This window comes from Trichomycterus rosablanca, chromosome 25 (assembly GCF_030014385.1).
Source record: "Trichomycterus rosablanca isolate fTriRos1 chromosome 25, fTriRos1.hap1, whole genome shotgun sequence".
Lineage (NCBI taxonomy): Eukaryota > Metazoa > Chordata > Actinopteri > Siluriformes > Trichomycteridae > Trichomycterus > Trichomycterus rosablanca.
Window position 1 is genome coordinate 5,685,893 of NC_086012.1, and position 22,726 is coordinate 5,708,618.

Consider the following 22,726-nt stretch of genomic DNA (forward strand, 5'->3'; position numbering starts at 1 on the left):
AGAAAAAATTACAACGTGTTGAGAAGGAAAAAAATACTAAATCCTGAATCATGTAAAATGAAAGTGACAATTGTTCGTAATACACTAAATGGAAATACATTTACAGTGAATCAGTTCAAAACAAAAGGGAAGAATATTCTCAAATACCATCCGTTCAATAAATACTTAACACAGTCGACAAAACATAAATAAATTAAGAAAAAAAACATTAGATAGCTGGAAGATAGAGAGACGCTGACTAATACAATGAGGTTTCTACCCTTGTCACTCGAGTGGTCATTTGAAAACTGGTAAATAGTGTTTCTATAGCTCAGAAAATAGAAGCAAACGTCCTAATCATGCTTCTGAGTTTTCAAATCCACTCGCAAACAAAAGGCATTCAGAGTTAATTTAATGGTTTTAGACTTCAGACAGTGTCATCTACTGTATGTTAAAGGTTTTACCAGGTTATAACTAAACTATATGAAATCATAGTAATTCTACACTGATCAGCCATAACATTAAAACCACCTCCTTGTTTCTACACTCACTGTCCATTTTATCGGCTCCACTTACCATACAGAAGCCACTTGGTTGGTGGACTATTCTCAGTCCAGCACAACACACACTAACACACCACCATCATGTCAGTGTCACTGCAGTGCTGGGAATGATCCACCACCTAAATAATACCTGCTCTGTCCTGGGAGGGTCCTGACCATTGAAGAACAGGGTGAAAGGGGGCTAACCAAGCATGCAGAGAAACAGATGGACTACAGTCAGTGGACTATGGTAAGTGGAGCTGATAAAATGGACAGTGTGTAGAAAGGAGGTGGATTTAATGTTATGGCTGATCGGTGTATAAAAATATTAAATCTATCTTCTTCATACACTCTTATCTAAGTAACATCTTCAGGACTTACAGGACAGGACAATTCAGTAGGAGGAGAAATCTGGAATTAAAACCTTCATTGGCAAACAAAACGCCATAATTAAATACAGATGAAAAAGAACACAGTTAATACTGATATTTCAGATTTCTGGTCTTTTGACTACGCAGGCACTTGAGGATGGCGTCCGCTGTATAAAGGTGAACGATTCATCGTCCGTACGTCCTTGTAGAAACCTAGAAGTCATTAACCTTCTGCAGGTATTTTAATATAGAGTCCATGCCCTGAGGGGAGCCCCAGACTCTCTTTAGTGCCTCGCACTCCCTCTCGTTGGCCTGTTCCAGGGCAGTCCGGTTAACGTTTCGCACCAGCGCTTTGGACTCCCGCAGAACCTACAGCGAAGCCGTGATGGTGGCGGTGGCGGCGACGTGAACATGAAGTCGAATGAGTTGCAAAAAGAAACAAGATGAATCGTATGTAAATTGGATGTAAATGTTCAGTGAAGCTTAACAAGACATTTCCAAAATGTAACAATGATTAAGTACGGCTTAAATTCTCTCCTATCATGTAACAAGGTACGAATGAATGCCGAGATTATTAGGTGTAATAGCTATGGCTAACGAAACTGACACTAAGTCGGCTGTTCATGAGTAATGAAATGCAATAAACATAAAAAGGAGAAAATGACAAACTCATATTGAACGTATGAATGAAATTAAATACCTGCAAGTAAGAATGAAAATGAAAATAATGACTTACGACTGAATTACACGAGACAAGCTCTTTAATGCGAGCCATCACCTCCTGAGTGAAGGTCTCTGGCCAGAAGACTTGGGACACCAGGCCTTTGGTACAGGCCTCCTGGGCTGTCAGCTTCCTACCGCTCAGCAGCATCTCGTTAGCCTGCAGAGGAGAATGGTTTTGTAAGCCTTCATGATTTATTTATTTATTCATGATAGAAACGGTAGTTACTCGTTACACAAGATTCATCAGTTCACAAGTTCAATATCAAACACAGTCATGGACAATTTTGTATCTCCGATTCACCTCGCTTGCACGTCTTTGGACTGTGGGAGGAAACCCACACGGACCTGGAGACAGTGAGCCACCCAATAAACCAATAAAATGAGCACGCTATGGAAGATGGATAAAACAAGTACATCGAAAAGAAGGTTTTAATGTGTAAACATATACAGTGGGGTCAAAAAGTATTTAGTCAGCCACTGATTGTGCAAGTTCTCCTACTTAGAAAGGTGAGAGAGGTCTGTAATTTTCATCATAGGTACACTTCAACTATGAGACAAAATGAGAAAAACAAATCCAGGAAATCACATTGTAGGATTTTTAAAGAATTTATTTGTAAATTATGGTGGAAAATAAGTATTTGGTCAATAACAAACAAGCAAGATTTCTGGGTCTCACAGACCTGTAACTTCTTCTTTAAAGGCTAAGCACCAGCTAATATTGAAATTTTAAACACATACATGCATCGAAAGTTGAGTTCCTAACTTGTGATTATTGATAGTTAGAAAACATTTTTTTTTTACAAATTCAAGGAATACGGCTTAAAATTCTGTTGTTTTGCGTCGCTCGCGGTCTTCGGATTCTGTCACAGGCGTCGCACGTGTGACGTAGATGGTGGACAACAACTCAAGAAGTTGAATGGAAGGCGATGCAAAATTATTAAAAGGTGCGCTGTGTTTGGCTGCAATAATTCAATTCAACACCAACACCGATGTGATATTATCTATCTAGATAGATATATAGATGAGACAGCTTTAGGACAAATCAAATGCGTGTTTATTGGTAAATACTGAACAGAGCAGGGATGCGCTATAAGAATGCGCGTCTTTTCTCTATTAAAAAGGTTTAAATTTAGCTTCTATCCTAAGCTAGATATACACTGTAAAACGAAAAAAAAGTGTTTAGGCAAAATATTTTAAATGCACTAATCTGATCAAAATATGGTATAAATAAAAATAGAATAAAGGCTGAAAGACCTTAAACCTGCGTTATCATGCGCGCTAAACCAACACATTCACCTGATGTGGTTTCAGAGAGGATCTGAGAGGGGTAGCGATGTTCCCCTCAGCACTAAATCTCTCTCTGATGGTGCTCGGTGCACTAATACACACCTGTACTGAACCTGCATGCATACTTTACAGAGCAGAGCAAATCTAGCCTGGTTATCGCGCCAATATTACCCATCTATTTAGTAGGTATAATTAACATAACAATATATACTACATTTTAAGTTATTATTCGTTTCAATACATTTTTATTCAACGAAAAAATACATTTCAATCATTCCAGCAAGAGAGTATCTGCAGGCTGCAATGCCATATTAACCGTCATTAAGTGTTTTAGAACGCCGAGGCTGTTTAAATATAGTCTAAATTACATTTATTTTATTGAGTGTGAACCATTAATAAACTTGCCTATAATTACTGTTGCCATTGTTTCCATTTTAAAACACAAAGCCTGACACTCAGAAAGAAAGAAAGAAAGAAAGAAAGAAAGAAAGAAAGAAAGAAAGAAAGAAAGAAAGAAAGAAAGAAAGAAAGAAAGAAAGAAAGAAAGAAAGAAAGAAAGAAAGAACGTTATACAGGCACCCCCACTGTCAATGCAGATTCATCCTCTTCATTAAATTCAGAAATAGCTTCGGAATCTGAAAAACCAGCACTGGAAAATTCGCTGTCCAAGTCAGTCATAACGGTGTAGTAGTACACTGTTGTCCACCAGTGACGTCACGCTGCAACTTCCTGGAATTTCCGGAGCGACCTCGGGTTTTTCCGTCAATTTACTTGAAATCGTCGATTTGTGAGTGAATTAAACAAGTTATTTACATTTTATTCACGTGTATGGTTTTTAACTAGCTAAAATAATGTGAAATATTTAGAGAGGTCCATTAGGTGGTGCTTAGCCTTTAAGAAGCTCTTCTGTCCTCCACTCGTTACCTGTATTAATGGCACCTGTTTGACCTCGTTATCTGTATAAAAGACACCTGTCCACAGCCTCAAACAGTCAGACTCCAAACTCAACCATGGCCAAGACTAAAGAGCTGTCGAAGGACACCAGGAAGAAAATTGTAGACCTGCACCAGGCTGGGAAGAGTGAATCTACAATAGGCAAGCAGGTTGGTGTGGAAAAAATCAACTGTGGGAGCAATTGTAAGAAAATGGAAGACATACAAGACCATTGATAATCTCCCTTGGGGTCAAGATCTCATCCCGTGGGGTCAAAATGATCATGAGAACGGTGAGCAAAAATCCCAGAACTACACGGAGGGACCTGATGAATGACCTGCAGAGAGCTGGGACCAAAGTAACAAAGGCTACCATCAGTAACACACTACGCCGAGAGGGACTCAAATCCTGCAGTGCCAGGCGTGTCCCCCAGTACATGTCCAGGCCCGTCTGAAGTTTGCCAGAGAGCATATGGATGATTCAGAAGAGGACTGGGAGAATATCATGTGGTCAGATGAAACCAAAATGGAACTTTTTGGTAAAAACTCAACTCGTCGTGTTTGGAGGAAGAAGAAGAACCCAAGAACACCATACTTACTGTGAAGCATGGGGGTGGAAACATCATGCTTTGGGGCTGTTTTTCTGCAAAGGGGACAGGACGACTGATCCGTGTTAAGGGAAGAATGAACGGGGCCATGTATCGTGAGATTTTAAGCCAAAACCTCCTTCCATCAGTGAGAGCATTGAAGATGGAACGTGGCTGGGTCTTCCAGCATGACAATGATCCCAAACCCACCGCTCGGGCAACGAAGGAGTGGCTCCGTAAAAAGCATTTCAAGGTCCTGGAGTGGCCTAGCCAGTCTCCAGACCTCAACCCCATAGAAAATTTGTGGAGTCCGTGTTGCCCAGCGACAGCCCCAAAACATCACTGCTGTAGAGGAGATCTGCATGGAGGAATGGGCCAAAATACCAGCTACAGTGTGTGCAAACCTGGTGAAGACTTACAGGAAACGTTTGACCTCTGTCATTGCCAACAAAGGTCATGTTACAAAGTATTGAGTTGAACTTTTGTTATTGACCAAATACTTATTTTCCACCATAATTTACAAATAAATCCTTTAAAAATGCTACAATGTGATTTCCTGGATTTTTTTTTTCTCATTTTGTCTCTCATAGTTGAAGTGTCCCTATGATGAAAATTACAGACCTCTCTCATCTTTCTAAGTAGGAGAACCTGCACAATCAGTGGCTGACTAAATACTTTTTGACCCCACTGTACATGCTTTGTTAGCCCCCTTTCATGCTGTTCTTCAGTGGTCAGGACCCCCACAGGACCACCACAGAGCAGGTATTATTTGGGTGGTGGATCATTCTCAGCACTGCAGTGACACTGACATGGTGGTGGTGTGTTAGTGTGTGTTGTGCTGGTGTGAGTGGATCATTCACAGCAGCGCTGATGGAGTTTTTAAACACCTCACTGTCACTGCTGGACTGAGAATAATCCACCAACCAAAAATATCCAGCCAACAGCACCCCGTGGGCCACTGATGGTCTAAAAGATGACAAACTCAAACAGCAGCAATAGATGAGCGATCGTCTCTGACTTTACATCTACAAGGTGGACCAACTAGGTAGGAGTGGACAGTGAGAATGAGGCCAGTGATAGCTCAGTGGTTAAGGTACTGGACTAGTAAACAGAAGGTTGTCGGTTCAAGCCCCGCCACCACCAAGTTGCCACTGTTGGGCAAGGCCCTTAACTCTCAATTGCTCATCGTGTTCCGCTCATTTGTGTAAGTCGCTTTGGATAAAAGCGTCTACTAAATGCTGAAAATGTAAATGTAAATGAGAATGATCCACCACCTAAATAATACCTGCTCTGTGGGGGTCCTGACCATTGAAGAACAGCGTGAAAGCAGGTTAAAAAAGCATGCAGAGAAACAGATGGACTACAGTCAGTAATTGTAGAACTAGAAAGTGCTTCTGTATGGTAAGTGGAGCTGATAAAATGGACAGTGAGCGTAGAAACAAGGAGGTGGTTCTAATGTTATGGCTGATCGGTGTATGTTTGATAGAAACAGGTATTTGGCAGGTATCATAGTGGGGGAGACCCCCTGCAAGACATGTTAAGCGGTGTATCACCTGGTATAGAACACCTTATCAATCAGTTATGTGAAAGCAAACGTAATACTCACTGATGCGACTCCCATTATGTGAGGGAACGTGATAGAGGAGCAGGCGTCCGGTGTCTGGCCGAAGGTGGCGTAAGGTGTTTGGAACCAGGCCTTCTCATTAGCCCATACTACATCACACAGGGGCAGGATGGAGGCTCCAAGACCGACAGCAGGTCCATTCACAGCAGCAAAAATGGGCTTCTTGAATTGTATAAATGTGTCTATGAATGCCCTGGGAACAGAACAAAAATACATTTCAAAATACGTCTCTTAATGCTCATGTGGTCAGAATTTACCCTCGAGACCCTGCGGTCACATATGGGGACATCGCATTAGATTTTGGCTTCGTTATGCCTTAGGGCTCGTTCTGTTTAGCTTAGACCTGGTGTCCCTATTAGTGGACACTTCCGTCTACTATTTCGACAATAAATAAGGTAAAACAAGATGCAAAATGAAATCAAAGCTCGATCTTAAGGGGATAAAATCTGTATTTTATTTATTCGTGTTTTATGTTTTAAATAGGTATTATTCTGTAACCGCTCAGGTGGCGCAGCGGTAAAAAGACACGCTGCAACCAGGGCTGGATTCTGAGTACATCGTATCGAATCCAGCTCTGCCTCCCCGGTTCGAGGCCGAGTGGCTGTATGAGCAACGATTGGCCGGTTGCTCAGTTGGGGGGGCGGGACAAAGAACCGGATGTGGGTCTCTCTCTGTCAGAACGCGATTACGACCTCTGCCGGCTGATCAGAGGCGCCTGCACAAGAGATGAGGAAGAGTGCCCTTAGGGTGTGTCTCTCCGCATGCAACGCTGGGTGGCGCCAAACTCATCAACGTGTGGGTGGCAAAAATGCATCCGGCTGCTGCCCATGTTTCGGAGGGGATATGGGTTAGCTTCGATCTCCTCGGTCAGGGCAGGGTTCGGCATAGACAGAGAGGAAGCGCGATGCAAACTGAACAATTGGATGCGCTTAAGGGGGAGAAAAAATTATTATTCTGTTATTCTGCTATATATATTTATTCTGTTTATCATTTCTTGCATAGTACAGAACTGTACCCCAGTAAATAAGCCCTTTAGTCAAATTATGAAATTACCATTTATTTACCATATGTCATGTGGAATTAAATCTAAGCGTTTATTTGTTAAACACAAAGTCCAAAGTAGGGATGTAATGATACACTCTACCCGCGATGCGATTCACGATACTGGGTTTACGATACGATTTTTTCCCATTTTTTAAACTGAATTTGAAGACAAATTATGACAAAGTTTCCTTTTATTTTTTCTCTTTAAAAAACAAAATACTGTATTTGTGCTCATATTTTATTTATCTAAATAATAAACGCCCTTTTATTTCTGAGGTGGGTACGAACCATGCAAAACATTTTGAATTAAGCCCAGCTTGGCTGAAAAACCCCGAATTTGGCAACCAAGCGTATAGTGCCAGTGACGTCAACCAGGCGAGGTGTATAGCGCCAGCGCCCTCTGCTGTTTAAAGTGAATATCGATTCATTATACATGTCAAATCGATTTGAATCAGTTATTAACTGTCTTGTGGTGAATCGTTACATCCCTAGACTAAAGTTTAGGTATAAAATAAATAATTACTTGATCGTCTCGGCCATTTTAATGCTTTCTCTCTTTCGATCGTCCGTGAGTCGTCTGATCAAGTAGATGAAGTCCAGTCCCGAACAGAACACACTTCCAACAGAGCTTATTAAGACCAGTTTACTGTCGTCGGCTGATGCTGTGGACATGGCACTCTGAACCTCCTTCATCACCTGTAGGATTCATACACTGTTGCTTAATACAATTACACAAATGTTCACATAATAGCAATACAGTCATGAGTACTGACAAACCAAAACAATATACACCGATCAGGCATAACATTATGACCACCTTCCTAATATTGCGTTGGTCCACCTTTTGCTGCCAAAACAGCCCTGACCCAGCGAGGCATGGACTCCACTAGACCCCAGAAGGTAGCAGCAGATCCTTTAACTCCTGTAAGTTGTGAGCTGGGGCCTCCATGGATCAGACTTGTTTGTCCAGCACGTCCCACAGATGTTCGATTGGATTGAGATCTGGGGAATTTGGAGGCCAAATCAACACATCAACCGTTCCTAAACCGTCCCTGCTGAAAGAGGCCACAGCCATCAGGGAATAACGTTTCCATGACAGGGTGGACATGGTCTGCAACAATGCTTAGGTAAATGGTACGTATCAAGGTAACATCCACATGGATGGCAGGACCCGAGGTTTCCCAGCAGAACGTTGCCCAAACGTTGCCTCCGCCTCTTGCCTTCTTCCCATAGTGCATCCTGGTGCCGTGTGTTCCCCAGGTAAGCGACGCACACGCACCCGGCCATCCACGTGATGTAAAAGTGAACGTGATTCGTCAGACCCATTCACCCGCTCATCTCCCAATGCTCCGTGGTCCAGTTTCGATGCTCACGTGCCCATCGTTGGCGCTTTCGGCGGTGGACAGGGGTCAGCATGGGCACCCTGACTGGTCTGCGGCTATGCAGCCCCACACGCAACAAACTGGGATGCACTGTGTATTCTGACACCTTTCTATCAGAACCAGCATGAACTTCTTCAGCAGTTTGAGCTACAGTAGCTCGTCTGCTGATTGGACCACACGGGCCAGCCTTCGCTCCCCACGTGCATCGATGAGCCTTGGCCGCCCATGACCCCGTCACCGATTTACCACTGTTCCTTCCTTGGACCACTTTTGATAGATACTGAACACCCCACAAGAACTGCAGTTTTGGAGATGCTCTGACCCAGTCGTCTAGCCATCATAATTTGGCCCTCGTCAAACTCGCTCAAATCCTCACGCTTGTCCATTTTCCTGCTTCTAACATCAACTTTGAGGATAAAATGTTCACTTGCTGTCTAATACATCCCACCCACTAACAGGAGCCGTGATGAAGAGATGATCAGTGTTATTCATTTCACCTGTCACTGGTCATAATGTTATGCCTGTTAATTTCTATAAGTAAAATGTTTAGACTCACATCAGGATTCAGTGAATTGTTCTCTGAGGTCTTCGTTGAGAAAATAATGTGAGTAAAACCATCCTGCTTCTTCACGACAATGTCTCTAAAGCGATAGGCGCTTTCTGTCTGACGAACGCTGAAACGCAGACGCTTGTCGAAGGCTGAACGCTCCTCCAGCCTCCGTTTCCCTAACACGCCCGGTACACCCGAGTTAGACGGCGCTCCCGTCGTGCCTCTCTGTAAACTGGCCGTCCCGCTGGCCGATGATGCCTCCATGAGCGATGGCGTACCTTAAAAAAGAACATACATAAATGTGGACAGGGCTGGAAATTAGTAACATTGATGGATGTTGTGGTGGATGCAAGACTGTAATCCTAATATTTAAAAATGTTTAAACCCCCCCACCCAGCCCATCAGTTGTTGACATGGCCACGTTGGCTGGGAAGAGTGGGAAGTCAAAGTTCAATAATTTTTTCACAGCCTTGGGTGGCCCGAAAAAGGACTAATAAAAAAACAAAACAGATTTTAATGATTCACTATTTGCAGTACACGGTGGATTCATAAATTATTAAGTAGAGATGGGACGATCGATCGGCTATAAATCGATATCGGCCGATTTTTAATCAAAATATGCTATCGGCGATATTTCCCAAATGTAGCCGATCCGATCGTGTGATATATAAAGACCGTGTTAAGCTTAACAGCTCGGTGGATTGATCCAGACTTTGAGCTACAAAGCACCAACCATCACATCACCATTCATCAACCATCGTACAGAAACCATGGTGAAAGCTCTTCACGACCTAAAATAACATCATTAACGTTGTGCATCATACATGGTTCAGGATCATCTGCTCTGACTGACAGAAAACTTTTAGCTCCACAGAGGGAACGAGTCTGACTCGGTTACAGATCTGTGGTAATAACAGTTTAATGAAGCTTTTTAATGTAAGAGAGTCACACAAAATGTTCTGTAGTAGCTGGTGTTTATTTAAAACCACGACATTAATTAATAACAGTAAACACGGAGAGATAACTGAGAAAAGAAACTTACGCTTCGCATAAAATGAATCGACTCCTGAATCACTCATATCGATACTGTGAACAGAGCGTCTCTCTTAAAGGCATACACACGTCAATGCTTCTGACACCGGTTTATCTTCACTGTTCGTCCTGTTGTTAAGTTTTTTTCAGACTGAACTGTATAACATCTAACCTGCGTGTGTGTGTGTGTGTGTGTGTGGTCAGTTAGAGTAATGAGATATGTCTCCCGTGGGTGAAAAATGAATTGCATTAGTTTTAGAAGTAAAAAAATCTTGCAATGCCGTCACACCCCCTGGTCAGGCACTCGTGCCCAACAGGTTGAACCCCCCGGTTCTGCATGGGCTATCGGCCGATCGCTCTGAAAAGAAATCGGAGATCGAAATCGGCGTCAAAAACCCCGATCAGTACATCTCTATTATTAAGATAGAGACTTTTTATTAAGATTTTTTGCCCACTGTAATGTGTTTTTAAGAAGAAGTTTCTCGCAAGTTTCTCGAGAGGGGACATGTGATCGGGTCACTGCTCGTGCGGTCGACCGGTTGGTGCATAGAGTAGCTTGTAGCTTGTATGTTGTTGTTCTTTTTCTTTTTTATGTTTTTCTGCTACGTGAGATAAGAGTATGCTGTGTTTAGTTTAGAGCATGAATGGATTGACTGTTGTTGTGTAGTCCAGAGTACTCTTTCTTGGCATGTTATTGTTATTGCATACACCTAGCTAGTGAGCTAACGCTAACAATGAGCTAATGCTAACAACAAGCTAACGCTAATCAGCTAAGTAGCCATAGCATCAACGTAAATGGCTCACAGTATGGACTCCACAAGTTTTTTGTGGATTTCGGTGCTTCTGTTTCTTGTGTTGGATCATCTGCTCTCCGTAACTAATGGATACAGCCTTCCGGATAGTCAACGGATTGTTTATTCCAGAGACTTTCTACTACAGCTGCAGTATTATCCTCACCAAGCGGCTGTCGCAGACAAGTTACCGGAGGAGTTACAACGCAAACACCCACCCGACGGGACGGACACCCGGTTCAACAACAAGAACAACAATAAAAAGAAGGTAACAAGACGGGGGAAAAAGAAAAGTGGAATTATAGCGAGACTTAAGCGAGGAGAAAGTAAACAGCACCGTGTACTTCCCTCAATGATCCTTGCCAATGTGCGCTCATTGCGCAATAAAATTGATGAGCTGCAAGCTAATGTTTCTCACATGTATGAGTATCGGACTGCTTCCATTCTTGCTTTTACTGAAACGTGGTTGAACGGGAATGACAATAACGACAGTCTGCATATAAATGGCTTTGGGTCTCCTGTAAGGTTGGATCGGGACACCGAGCTGACGGGTAAACATCATGGTGGCGGTGTCTGTCTCTACATTAATCCACGCTGGTGCAAAACAGTTGTTGTCAGGGAAGAACTGTGCAACCCTGATATTGAACTCCTGGTTGTCTCCCTGCGTCCATTCTATCTCCCCAGGGAATTCCCACAACTGTTTTTCCTTTTGGTGTATATCCACCCCAGAGCAAATGCACCTGCAGCCTCTGAACATATTAAAAATACGCTCGACAAATATGAACTGATATCTCCAGATGTCCCTAAATTCATCATGGGTGACTTCAATCATTGTTCAGTTGACAAATCTCTTAAAGGGTTTTATCAGTATGTTAACTGCACCACTCGTCTTGGGAAAAAATTGGATAAGTGCTACGGCTCCGTCCCTAATGCCTATAGAGCTGTCTCCCTCCCCCCTCTCGGCTCTTCCGATCACCATAGCATTCTACTTGCTCCTGCTTATCTACCTGTAGTTAAGAGGACAGAGAAAGTCACCAGGGACATTAAGCAGTGGACACCGGACAGCATCGACAGGCTGCAAGGGTGTTTTGAAACCACTGACTGGAATATCCTCACATCATCCTCCTCCAACATCAGTGAGCAAGCGGAGACAGTCTCAGCATACATTTCTTTCTGTGTGGACAGTATCATTCCTGTAAAAAAGGTCACAATCTTTCCTAACAACAAACCCTGGGTGACTAAAGATCTGAAAGACATCCTGAATAAGAAAAAGAGAGTTTTTTTCTCTGGTTCAGAAGTTGAAAAAAAGGAGATCAATAGAGAGGTCAAGCGAGCCATAAAAACTGCCAAGCTGAAATATAAAAACAAAGTGGAGCAGGCCTTTGCTAAAGGGAACCTCCGCTCAGCTTGGCGGGGCCTCAAGAACATGGCAGCAGTGAACTCTGTTTCCACTAGCTGCAAGCCCATTCAGGTTGCAGGCAGTAGTTCTACTTCACTCCCCAATGATCTCAATCTCTTCTTCACCAGATTTGAAAAGGACAACAGCATCCAGCTAAAATCATTCATATCCACTCTCAAACCTGATGACTCTGACCTAACTATTAGCACAGAAGAAGTGGTGAGAGCCCTTAAAAGGACTAAACTGAACACAGCTCCAGGACCGGACAACATCTGTGGGCGGACCCTAAAGCACTGTGCTGAGCAGCTGGGGGGGGTGTTTCAACATCTGTTCCAGAGCTCGATGACTAGTAGTACAGTCCTCTCGATATGGAAACACTCAGTAGTGATCCCTATCCCGAAGAAGAGCACTCCAAAGGTCCCGAATGACCTTAGACCAGTGGCTCTTACCTCTTTGGTAATGAAGGCGATGGAGAGGATTATAAAAGACCATATTACCAGGGTAACTGATCCGATGCTGGACCCGCTGCAGTTTGCCTACCGGGCTGGTAGAGGGGTTGATGATGCAAAGATATTTATCCTGAACACCATCCACAAGCATCTGGAAATTCCCAATACCTCAGCCAGAATCCTGTATGCAGACTTTTCATCAGCATTTAACACCATGCAGCCTCATATTTTAGCTGAGACGCTTACCACACGATTCCACATCGACCACCAACTCACTCTGTGGATTATAGACTTTCTTACTAACAGGACACAGAGAGTATTGGTGAACAACTCCTTGTCTGATATCCTCATCACCTCCACTGGTTCTCCACAAGGCTGTGTTCTTTCTTCTCTTCTCTTTATCCTTTATACGGATGAGTGTAGATCTGCTCAGCCTAATTGTCACATAGTGAAATTTGCTGATGACACAGTACTCCTGTCTCTGCTCTGTGGTCACACACAACATCACAGCTCGGCTCTGCAGAGTTTTGTGGAGTGGTGTGGAAACTTGTGCCTCGAGCTCAACATAAATAAAACCAAGGAGATGATAGTGACCTTTTCCTCCAAACACAGACAGAAGGCCGAGGCAGTCACCACCGTCATACAAGGGGAGACAGTGGAGATTGTGGAAGAGTATAAATATTTGGGGACAATTGTTGACAACATGCTGAGATTTTCTTCCAACACAGAGGAGATACTAAAGAAATGCCATCAGAGACAGTACTTACTCAGGAAGTTAAAATCATTTGGAACTAGTAAGGACACTCTTACCACTTTCTATTATACTTTTATTGAAAATATAATAACCTTCTCTTTCACATGCTGGTTTCACTCCATCACTCTCCAGAACAGAAACCGTCTGTTGAATGTGGTTAAAGTATGCTCAAAGATCATTGAACAACCTATTCGTTCTCTTACCACCTTATGTGATCAGCAGACTGTGAAGGCAGCTCGCAGGATTTTACAGGACCCCTCTCATATTCTGTTTTCTGAGTTTGAATGGCTTCCCTCAAGACGCAGACTCCGTTGTCCACACTGCAGGACGCAGAGGAGGAAGATAACCTTCCTCCCCAGGGCAGTTCAGCTCTTAAATGCTGAACACTGACCAGTCATAAGCGCTGATGCGGCTACATGAAGTACAACTTTTTAATAATGCATGCACTTTATAATTCATCTATGAGTTTGTATATGTTCTTATTTGTGAACGCTGTTTGTTGTATTGTGTGCTGTTATGTGTCTTGAGAGTTGTGTGTGCTCTTAAGCTACCTTTATGCTCTTTAAATTGCCCCTCGGGGACAAATAAAGTAATCTGAATCTGAATCTGAATCTGCCTACATGTGATCAATAATAGAAAATTTTTTTTTTTTGCTATGGCACTCCATATTATGGTCAGATGAGTTCTGTTATGCCTAGTTCACACTACACGACTGGTCGGCGCTAGATCTGCTGGCTCGGCGTTCGCTCGGCGATCGAAACTCGGCTCTCAATCGCTATGTGTGAACTACTCAACAACTCGATCCGAAGAAATATATCTAGCTTGTCGAATATCTGGATCCGAGTTGCCCGACTGGCAATGAGTGCTATGTCGAACAGCCAATGAGGACGCAAGATACGGTGTGAGGGGAAATGCAGGGGAGGAGTGTAAAAATATAAAAATATTTATTAACTTCCAACTCACTACAGAACAAATCCATGCTGTTCCTGTACGCGGCACATCAGCGCACAAACTTTGATCGCTCGCTTCTTTAATAATAACAATAATAATAAGTTCAACTTCTAATAATATAGCGCCTTTAACCACGCTCGAGGTCGCTGTACAGTAATAGAAAGTGGAAACAAAACAAACAGAAACCAAAGTGTGTGAGGTTAGGTTAGAAATATAGGTTCAAGAGGTAGAATGAAAATGTTGTGAGAAGAGATGGGTCTTTAGAGACACCTTAAAAACAGAAAGAGAGGAGATAGAGCGAAGAGTCGGGGGCAGAGAGTTCCAGAGTGCGTTCTTGCGTTTCCGTGACAAAACGTAGTTTGGGAGACCAGAGAAGCTCGCCTGCGATTCCAGTTGGTGATAGACGATGCAGTGTGAAAGCCACACCGACTTGAAAGACTCCCGATTACAAGAGATCCAGCCGTGTAGTGTGAACTTGAGGTGGGTCCACCTGCTGCAAACCGATTTGATTGGGCATGGTTTGGGTCTATAAGGGCCCAACGTTTGATTTGCCCTGTTGTTAGGACAAAAAAAAAAAAAAACAAGCCCTGAAGCGCAAGATACCGTCTATAGATCTCCCCAATCAAACTGTGGCTAGGGCAAATTTGAAAAAAGGGTGTAAACAATATTTGGGCACCTTGGGTCTGGAGGTAGGTAATGAACCTGAGGGTAATTACTACAGGGTGACTACACCTGGTGGCCCTTCATCGTCTTGTTCTGTGTATTATAAAGGACGAGGTTTCGAGTGAGCAACTGAGCTAAACAGCTGAAAAGCTGTTTATGTTGGAGATATGTAACCTAACCCCACTCTGCCAATGAACTGGGACACTTCAACCACAGAAACCATAACCCACTTACTGGAACCGAAGAACTGGAGGTAACCTTTATTTCTAGTGAACTGGGACACTTCAACCAGATAAGCCTAGCCCAGTTGCCAAAGTACCAAAGATCTGCAGGTAACCTCTTTTCTACATGACTCGGTATAATCCTATGTTGAGGCACCTTGAGGTAGATAAGACACTCCACCATTCAACGATCTGCTTTTACATGTCATTTACTGCATTTAGCAGACGCTTTCATCCAAAGCGACTTACAGTTGTGACAGTATACAATTTAAGCAATTAAGGGTTAAGGGCCTTGAACAGACAACCTTTCTGATTACCAGTCCAGTACCTTAACCACTAGGCTACAACTGCCCTTTTACTGGCCGGGCATCCTAAGTGACATAGAAGAATAATCATAAAGGAAGACCTTTATTTGTTATATATACTGTACATCCCCTTGAGCAGACACAGTTAAGGGCCTTGCTCAAGGGCCCAACAGTGGCTCTATAGCAGAGCCTGGATTTGAACCGACAATCTCCCGACTGATATCCCAAAGCTGCGAGATCTGCAATACACAGACCACTCCCAGTACGACCACTGTGCAGCCCATGATGTGCCACTGAGTTTCAATAAGAGACGGCGGACTGCAGGCAGGCCAGTAAAGCACATGTACTCCAGCCAAGTTAAAAAGTGGAACTATTTTATCTGACCCAGCATTTTACAATAAGAACATTGTACCAACAGTTAAACATAGTTTTGAAGGAACCATAAATTGTTTAAAAAAAAATACATTCAATTAATAAATTAAATAAATTAATAACAATAAATAAATAAATTAATATTATTTATTTATTAATAAATTAATTAATATTAATAAAAATAATTTGACTTTGTACTTTATAGTATTTTACCAAAAAATGCAATCATAAAAGTTACTCATAATAATAAAATATAATAAAATATAATCATACCTTTTCCACTGAGGTTGCGGACAGCGGCAGGTGTAATCGGCACCTGAGGCGGTAGCAGAGGCGTCTGCGGTCTGGGCCGTGTGCCCATGCGTGCTCGCTCCTGACCCGGCTCCAGTACGAGTCCCGCAGGCTTTTCCTGCAACGCTACCTCCGGGGGCACCGAATCCGGCTCCTCCCCACCCTGTTCCAGACTGTGTGCTGCCTCGCTGGGAGACTGCTCCGAGTCGATACGGCTGCTGAACGGGCTCTTCGGGACTAGAATTTTGATCCCGGACTTAGCCAGGTCCATATTGCAACGTAAAAAAGCACTGCCGGGAGAGGACACGATGGGGGGTGGGTCGGTGCCTGGGCTCGGTGAATCGGAAGCGCCGCTGTAGCAGAAACCTCCAGGACCCCTGAACATTTGGTTAGATAAAAAGTCTTGCTGAGGGTCCGTTTTGGTCTCCGATCCTCCGTTCTCCGGTAACTTCTGAGAAGACTGAGGATGTTCTGTGACGTTGGTGGAGGAAATGCTTTGGGTAGACGGCGTAGTCCTTCCAGCACTAGGACTTGAGCTGCAGTTATGTAGTTGAGACCTGTTCATCTGCTTTCGTGCGTTGTTGCTGGAGTTCTGGCGCACGGCTACGATGGGGGACCTGCGGGTGGAGCGGATAATGCCCCCGTCTCTTTGAATCTCGCCGTGCTGACAGTTGAACTCCTTTATGAACTCCATGCAGCCGGAGAGATTAGCCTCTGGCTCCCAGGTGTCTCCTTCAAAGTCGTAGCCTCTCCAGCGTACTAAATACTCCGTTTTTCCTTTTTTGTTTTTGCGTTTACCCACAATTCTCTCAACCTAGAGAGAAAAATGAGAAAAATAAGATGGATATAAGTTACAATTACACTATATTGCCTCGTCTGTTTTCACACACATATGAACTTGAGTGGCATCCTATTCTTAATCCATAGAGAACTCTTCTGGGCACAAGGTTTAGGAGTGCGTTTATGGGAATTTTTGGTCAATTCAAATTAGTTATTTAATTCTTTTGTCATTAAATTTTAATTAAAAAATTAAAAAATTAAATAAATTAATGACTAAGTAAATTAATTAATATTATTTATTTATTAATAAATTAATTAATAAAAATAATTAGACTGTACTTTATAGTATTTTGCCAAAAAATGCAATCATAAAAGTTCCCGGTTAATAAATGTGACACTGTGTGAGTGAGTTACTTTCTAGTCCACCAACCTACAGCTGTAAATATTGAATTTTTGTCCATTCAAATTAGTTCTTTAATTCTTTTGTCATTACATTTCAAATTAATTATGTATGGGGCAATAAAATTAATACTATTACACTTTAAAAACATTAAGTTTGAGAGCTGTTCCACAGGAGGTTAAAACCATAACTGATCAGATAAGAGAGACAAATTCATTGTACATTTGTGTAATTACATAAATGTCAGAGTATGCCAAATATACAGTGGTACCTTGTAACTCGACGTCCTCGACAACTCAAAATCTTTAAACCTCATTGCCCTTTGTCGAGAAATTTGTACCCTTAAACTCAACGTGTGCGCCTGCCGCTTTGCTCAGAGCTCGGCTTGAAAGTCAAATTCTCTCTGAAAGCGTCCAGATGTATCTGTGTTTTTCCTGTTTCACTTTTAAACTTGTGTTACAGCTCGGGGTGCTGAGAAATTGTAAGAAGGATCTTGTCCGAGAAAATCTAAAACGCTTATTGTTAAGACATAAAAACACTAAACCTCTCAATTATTACTGCTCATAAGTTCTCACCACTAATTAAGAAGCATAAGGAAACAATAAAGAAGTAAAGGTAAAGTGCAGGTTTATTGTATTTCTTAGTGATTTTAAGTGTTTTTTATATTATATGTGTGTTATTTTCAGTGTATAAGTGTCAAAAACAACCCCATTATTTTACATTAGCCTAAAATATATGCAGTTCCACGGGACCATGGAACGCATTAACAGGTTTCCCAAACATCCTTATGGGGAAAAATACCTTAAAACTCAACGCCAGTACCAGAACCAATTGACGTTGCGTTTCAAGGTACCACTGTACTTTTTATTCTACAATTTTCCTCCACATGTTGGTGTGAGGATGCAGCAGCTGGACTAATGGTCTAAATCCTAGGACAGGGTCTTGGATGCATCTAATATCCTGTATCCTATTAATTTCAATTAGTAAAATAATCATAATCAATAAATAATCAATGTGTTGGTACCCTGGTAGATGTAACAACCCCATACAGCACTATTTAATGCAAACACTATGTAACCATTGTATTTAAATGTGCACAAATACACGCTTAATATTATAATTTAACACTGCACAGAACACCATGACCTTACAATAAGTCAGTTTAAAATGATGTGTAATTGTTCCAACACTGTTAAACTTTCAGCACACAAACAGCTCAATTACAATACAAATGGTCACCCATGCAGCAAAGCTACAGCTAGCTACCCACCCATACCACTGCACCCACCGCCTGGTCTGTCCATCCGGTGCTTCCGAAAATATGTACACACACTCCACAGTTAGATAAACATAAATTAGTTGAATTTAATCGCTACTATATAGAGCTAAACCGACTGATATTTCCCTCAGAATTACCTCATACAGCTCCTCCGTGGCCATCATGGCCTGGTAACATTCAGTGCTGGAGTAATCCGATTGGAAGCCTTTCAGCACTTCACTTCTCCACTTTTGGCCTCTTTCTTCGACTTTTATCGCGGGTTTGAGGTGATGCACGACGGCGCGTCTTCTGGCTTTATAACCCGGGACTGGTTTTAACCCGGACTGTAAGAAACTGAACTTTAATTCGTGCTTTTAAACTTTTAAAGCTGCGTTTTACGACGCGACAACTCTTGAGTCTGTAATCAAAGTGGAACGATCACGTGGTCATGACGTGCCTTTGTACAGCTGCCGAATTGTGCCATAAGATTATTTAGGGTTTTTTTTATGGGGTCTGTGGAAGCACCATGGTCAGTCTATGATCTAATGTTTTAAAATTATAATTATATAATAATTATACTGTTTTAACTTACAGAATATTAGTTAAAATACAGCAGAAACGGCACACTTCATAACAAGGTAACAAAGTTTAACAGTGGGTTTTAAATGTATTGAATAATATATATACTGTGTTTATATATGTATATATATATATATATATATATATATATATGCAGTGGTGTTCAAAAAGATAGCAGTCCAACACCATTGACCTGATAAATCACTGTTTCTACATAGCGAAAAATTTACTTGACAGTGTAGTAGAGTAATGAAAATAAAACAAACCCAACAGTTAACACATGCATGCCGCTCATTCTGAGTAATCGAAGCATTGATTGAAAGGGGGTTGTTCAAAATAATAGCAGTAAGGAGTTTAATTGGTGAAGTCATTCATTCTGCAGAAGAACAGGTGTCCATTTTGGCCCTTATTTAATGTAGGAGGGTGGCAAATGTTGCACAGGTTGGTTATAGCACATTTCCTTTTGAAATACTGGGTAAAATGGGTTGTTCCAGACATTGTTCTGATAAACAGCGTACTTTGATTAAAAAGTTGATTATAGAGGGAAAAAACATACAGAAAAGTGCAGCAAATTATAGCCTGCTCATCTAAAATGATCTCAAATGCCCTGAAGTGACGACCAAAACCTGAAAGATGCAGAAGGAAGCGTGGAACTACTGTTCGAATGGATCGAAGAATAGCCAAAATGGCAAAGGCTCAGCCAGTGATCACCTCCAGAAAGATCAAGGAACATCTGAAGTTCCCAGTAAGTACAGAAGATGATTAAGTGAAGCCAATTTACCAGCAAGAACTCCTTGCAAAGTCCCGTTGTTAAGAAAAAGACATGTCCTGAATGGGTTCAAATTTGCCAAGGAACACATTGACTGGTCCAAAGAGAAATGGCTCAACATTTTGTGGACTGGTGAAAGCAAAATTGTTCTTTTTGGGTCTAGTGGCCGTAGACAGTATGTCAGACGACCCTCGAGCACTGAATTCAAGCCAAAGTGCACTGTGAAGACAGTAAAGCATGATGGTACAAAATGATGATATGGGGATGTTTTTCATACCATGGTGTTACGTCTATTTATCACATACGAGGGATCATGGATCAGTTTAAATATATCAGAATACTTGAGGAGATCATGTTGCCCTATGTCGAAGAAGAAATGTGCTTGAAATGGATGTTTTAACATGACAATGACCCAAAACATCTTGGTTACAGACAAACAAGATTGAGGTAATAGAGTGGCCAGCCCAATTCCCTGACTTCAATCCTATAGAGAACTTGTGCGCTGAAATCTGAAGCGCGTTTTTTTGAGGCAAAACCCAAAATTGCAGAAGAACTGTGGAATGTCGTCTAATCATCCTGGACTGGAATACCTGTTCAGAGGTGCCAGAAGTTGTTCGACTGCATTCAACACAGATCTTGGAAACAATTGTTATGCCACTAAATATTAGTTCAGTAATTTAAAGTAAAGTAAAACCTCAAACATTTTTTTCAGTTTATAGATAATAGATTTTTTTTTTGAGTTTTTAAAGAAAAAATGCTGGCACTGCTATTATTTTGAACACCACTGTATATACTGTATATATATACTGTATATATGTATCTATACACTGAAAATGTTTGAGGTTTCACTTTACTTTAAATTACTGAACAAATTTTTAGTGATAGAACAATTGTTTCCGATATCTGTGTTGCATGGAGTCAACCAACTTCTGGCACCTCTGAACAGGTATTCCAGCCCAGGATGATTAGACTACATTCCACAGTTCTTCTGCAATTTTGGGTTTTGTCTAAAAAAAACATGCTTCAGATTTCAGCCCACAAGTTCTCTATGGGATTGAAGTCAGGGGATTGGGCTGGCCACTCTATTACCTCAATCTTGTTTGTCTGTAACCAAGATGTTTTGGGTCATTGTCATGTTAAAACACCCATTTTACGCACATTTCTTCTTCAACATAGGGCAACATGATCTCCTCAAGTATTCTGATATATTTAAACTGATCCATGATCCCTCGTATGTGATAAATAGACGTAACACCATGGTATGAAAAACATCCCCATATCATCATTTTGTACCACCATGCTTCCACGTCTTCACAGTGAACTTTGGCTTGAATTCAGTGCTCGAGGGTCGTCTGACATACTGTCTACGGCCACTAGACCCAAAAAGAACAATTTTGCTTTCACCAGTCCACAAAATGTTGAGCCATTTCTCTTTGGAACAGTCAATGTGTTCCCTGGCAAATTTGAACCCATTCAGGACACGTCTTTTTCTTAACAACGGGACTTTGCAAGGAATTCTTGCTGGTAAATTGGCTTCACTTAATCATCTTCTGTACTCACTGCTAACTTCAGATGTTCCTTGATCTTTCTGGAGGTGATCATTGGCTGAGCCTTTGCCATTTTGGCTATTCTTCGATCCTTTCGAACAGTAGTTCCACGCTTCCTTCTGCGTCTTTCAGGTTTTGGTCGTCACTTCAGGGCATTTGAGATCATTTTAGATAAGCAGGCTATAATTTGCTGCACTTTTCTGTATGTTTTTTCCCTCTATAATCAACTTTTTAATCAAAGTACGCTGTTTATCAGAACAATGTCTGGAACAACTCATTTTACCCAGTATTTCAAAAGGAAATGTGCTATGACCAAACTGTGCAACATTTGCCACCCTCCTACATTAAATAAGGGCCAAAATGGACACCTGTTCTTCTGCAGAATGAATGACTTCACCAATTAAACTCCTTACTGCTATTATTTTGAACAACCCCCTTTCAATCAATGCTTCGATTACTCAGAATGAGCGGCATGCATGTCCTAATTGTTGGGTTTGTTTTGTTTTCATTACTCTACTACACTTTCAAGTCAATTTTTTTGCTATGTAGAAACAGCATTTCTACTAAAAACAGTGATTTATCAGGTTAATGGTGTTGGACTGCTATTATTTTGAACACCACTGTATATATTATAGGATGCTTTGCTTATTGAATTGGGGGGTTTAACATTTAATATTGTCACATTATTTATTTACTTATTAGGATTTTAACGTCATGTTTTACACTTTGGTTACATTAATGACAGAAACGGTAGTTACTCATTACACAAGGTTCATCACTTCACTAGTTTAATGGGGGTGGCATGGTGGCTAAGTGGGTAGCAAGAAGGTCCTGGGTTCGATCCCCAGATGCGGCGGTCTGGGTCCTTTCTGTGTGGAGTTCTGCATGTTCTCCCCGTGTCCTCATGGGTTTCCTCCAGGTGCTCCGGTTTCCTCACACAGTCCAAAGACATGCAAGTGAGGTGAATTGGAGACACTAAATTGTCCAAGACTGTGTTTGATATAACCTTGTGAACTGATGAATCTTGTGTAATGAGTAACTAGCGTTCCTGTCATGAATGTAACCAAAGTGTAAAACATGACGTTAAAATCCTAATAAACAAACAAACAAACAATCACAAGTTTAATGTCAAACACAGTCATGG

General features: G+C 41.7%; 1 protein-coding gene across 1 annotated transcript; it reads right to left on the reverse strand.

Moving 5' to 3' along the window:
- Nucleotides 1-18: 18 nt before the first annotated feature.
- Nucleotides 19-19,056, reverse strand: cdyl (chromodomain protein, Y-like). Its single transcript, XM_062987874.1, has 7 exons — nucleotides 18,846-19,056; nucleotides 16,232-17,063; nucleotides 9,028-9,299; nucleotides 7,613-7,785; nucleotides 6,028-6,238; nucleotides 1,629-1,772; nucleotides 19-1,261 (listed from the first exon to the last, which is right to left on the reverse strand). Exons 1-7 carry the CDS (start codon nucleotides 18,870-18,872, stop codon nucleotides 1,106-1,108), a joined length of 1,815 nt encoding a protein of 604 aa, XP_062843944.1. The 5' UTR covers nucleotides 18,873-19,056; the 3' UTR covers nucleotides 19-1,105.
- Nucleotides 19,057-22,726: the final 3,670 nt, after the last annotated feature.

Excerpts from the sequence above, each read along its gene's own strand:
- cdyl (XM_062987874.1), bottom strand. The coding sequence starts at position 18,872 with ATGATGGCCACGGAGGAGCTGTATGAG. Across the intron at positions 9,300-16,231 it reads CCGCAACCTCAGTGGAAAAG|GTACGCCATCGCTCATGGAG; the intron begins GTATGATTATAT and ends TTCTTTTTTAAG. Across the intron at positions 6,239-7,612 it reads AAAATGGCCGAGACGATCAA|GGCATTCATAGACACATTTA; the intron begins GTAATTATTTAT and ends TTCTGTTCCCAG.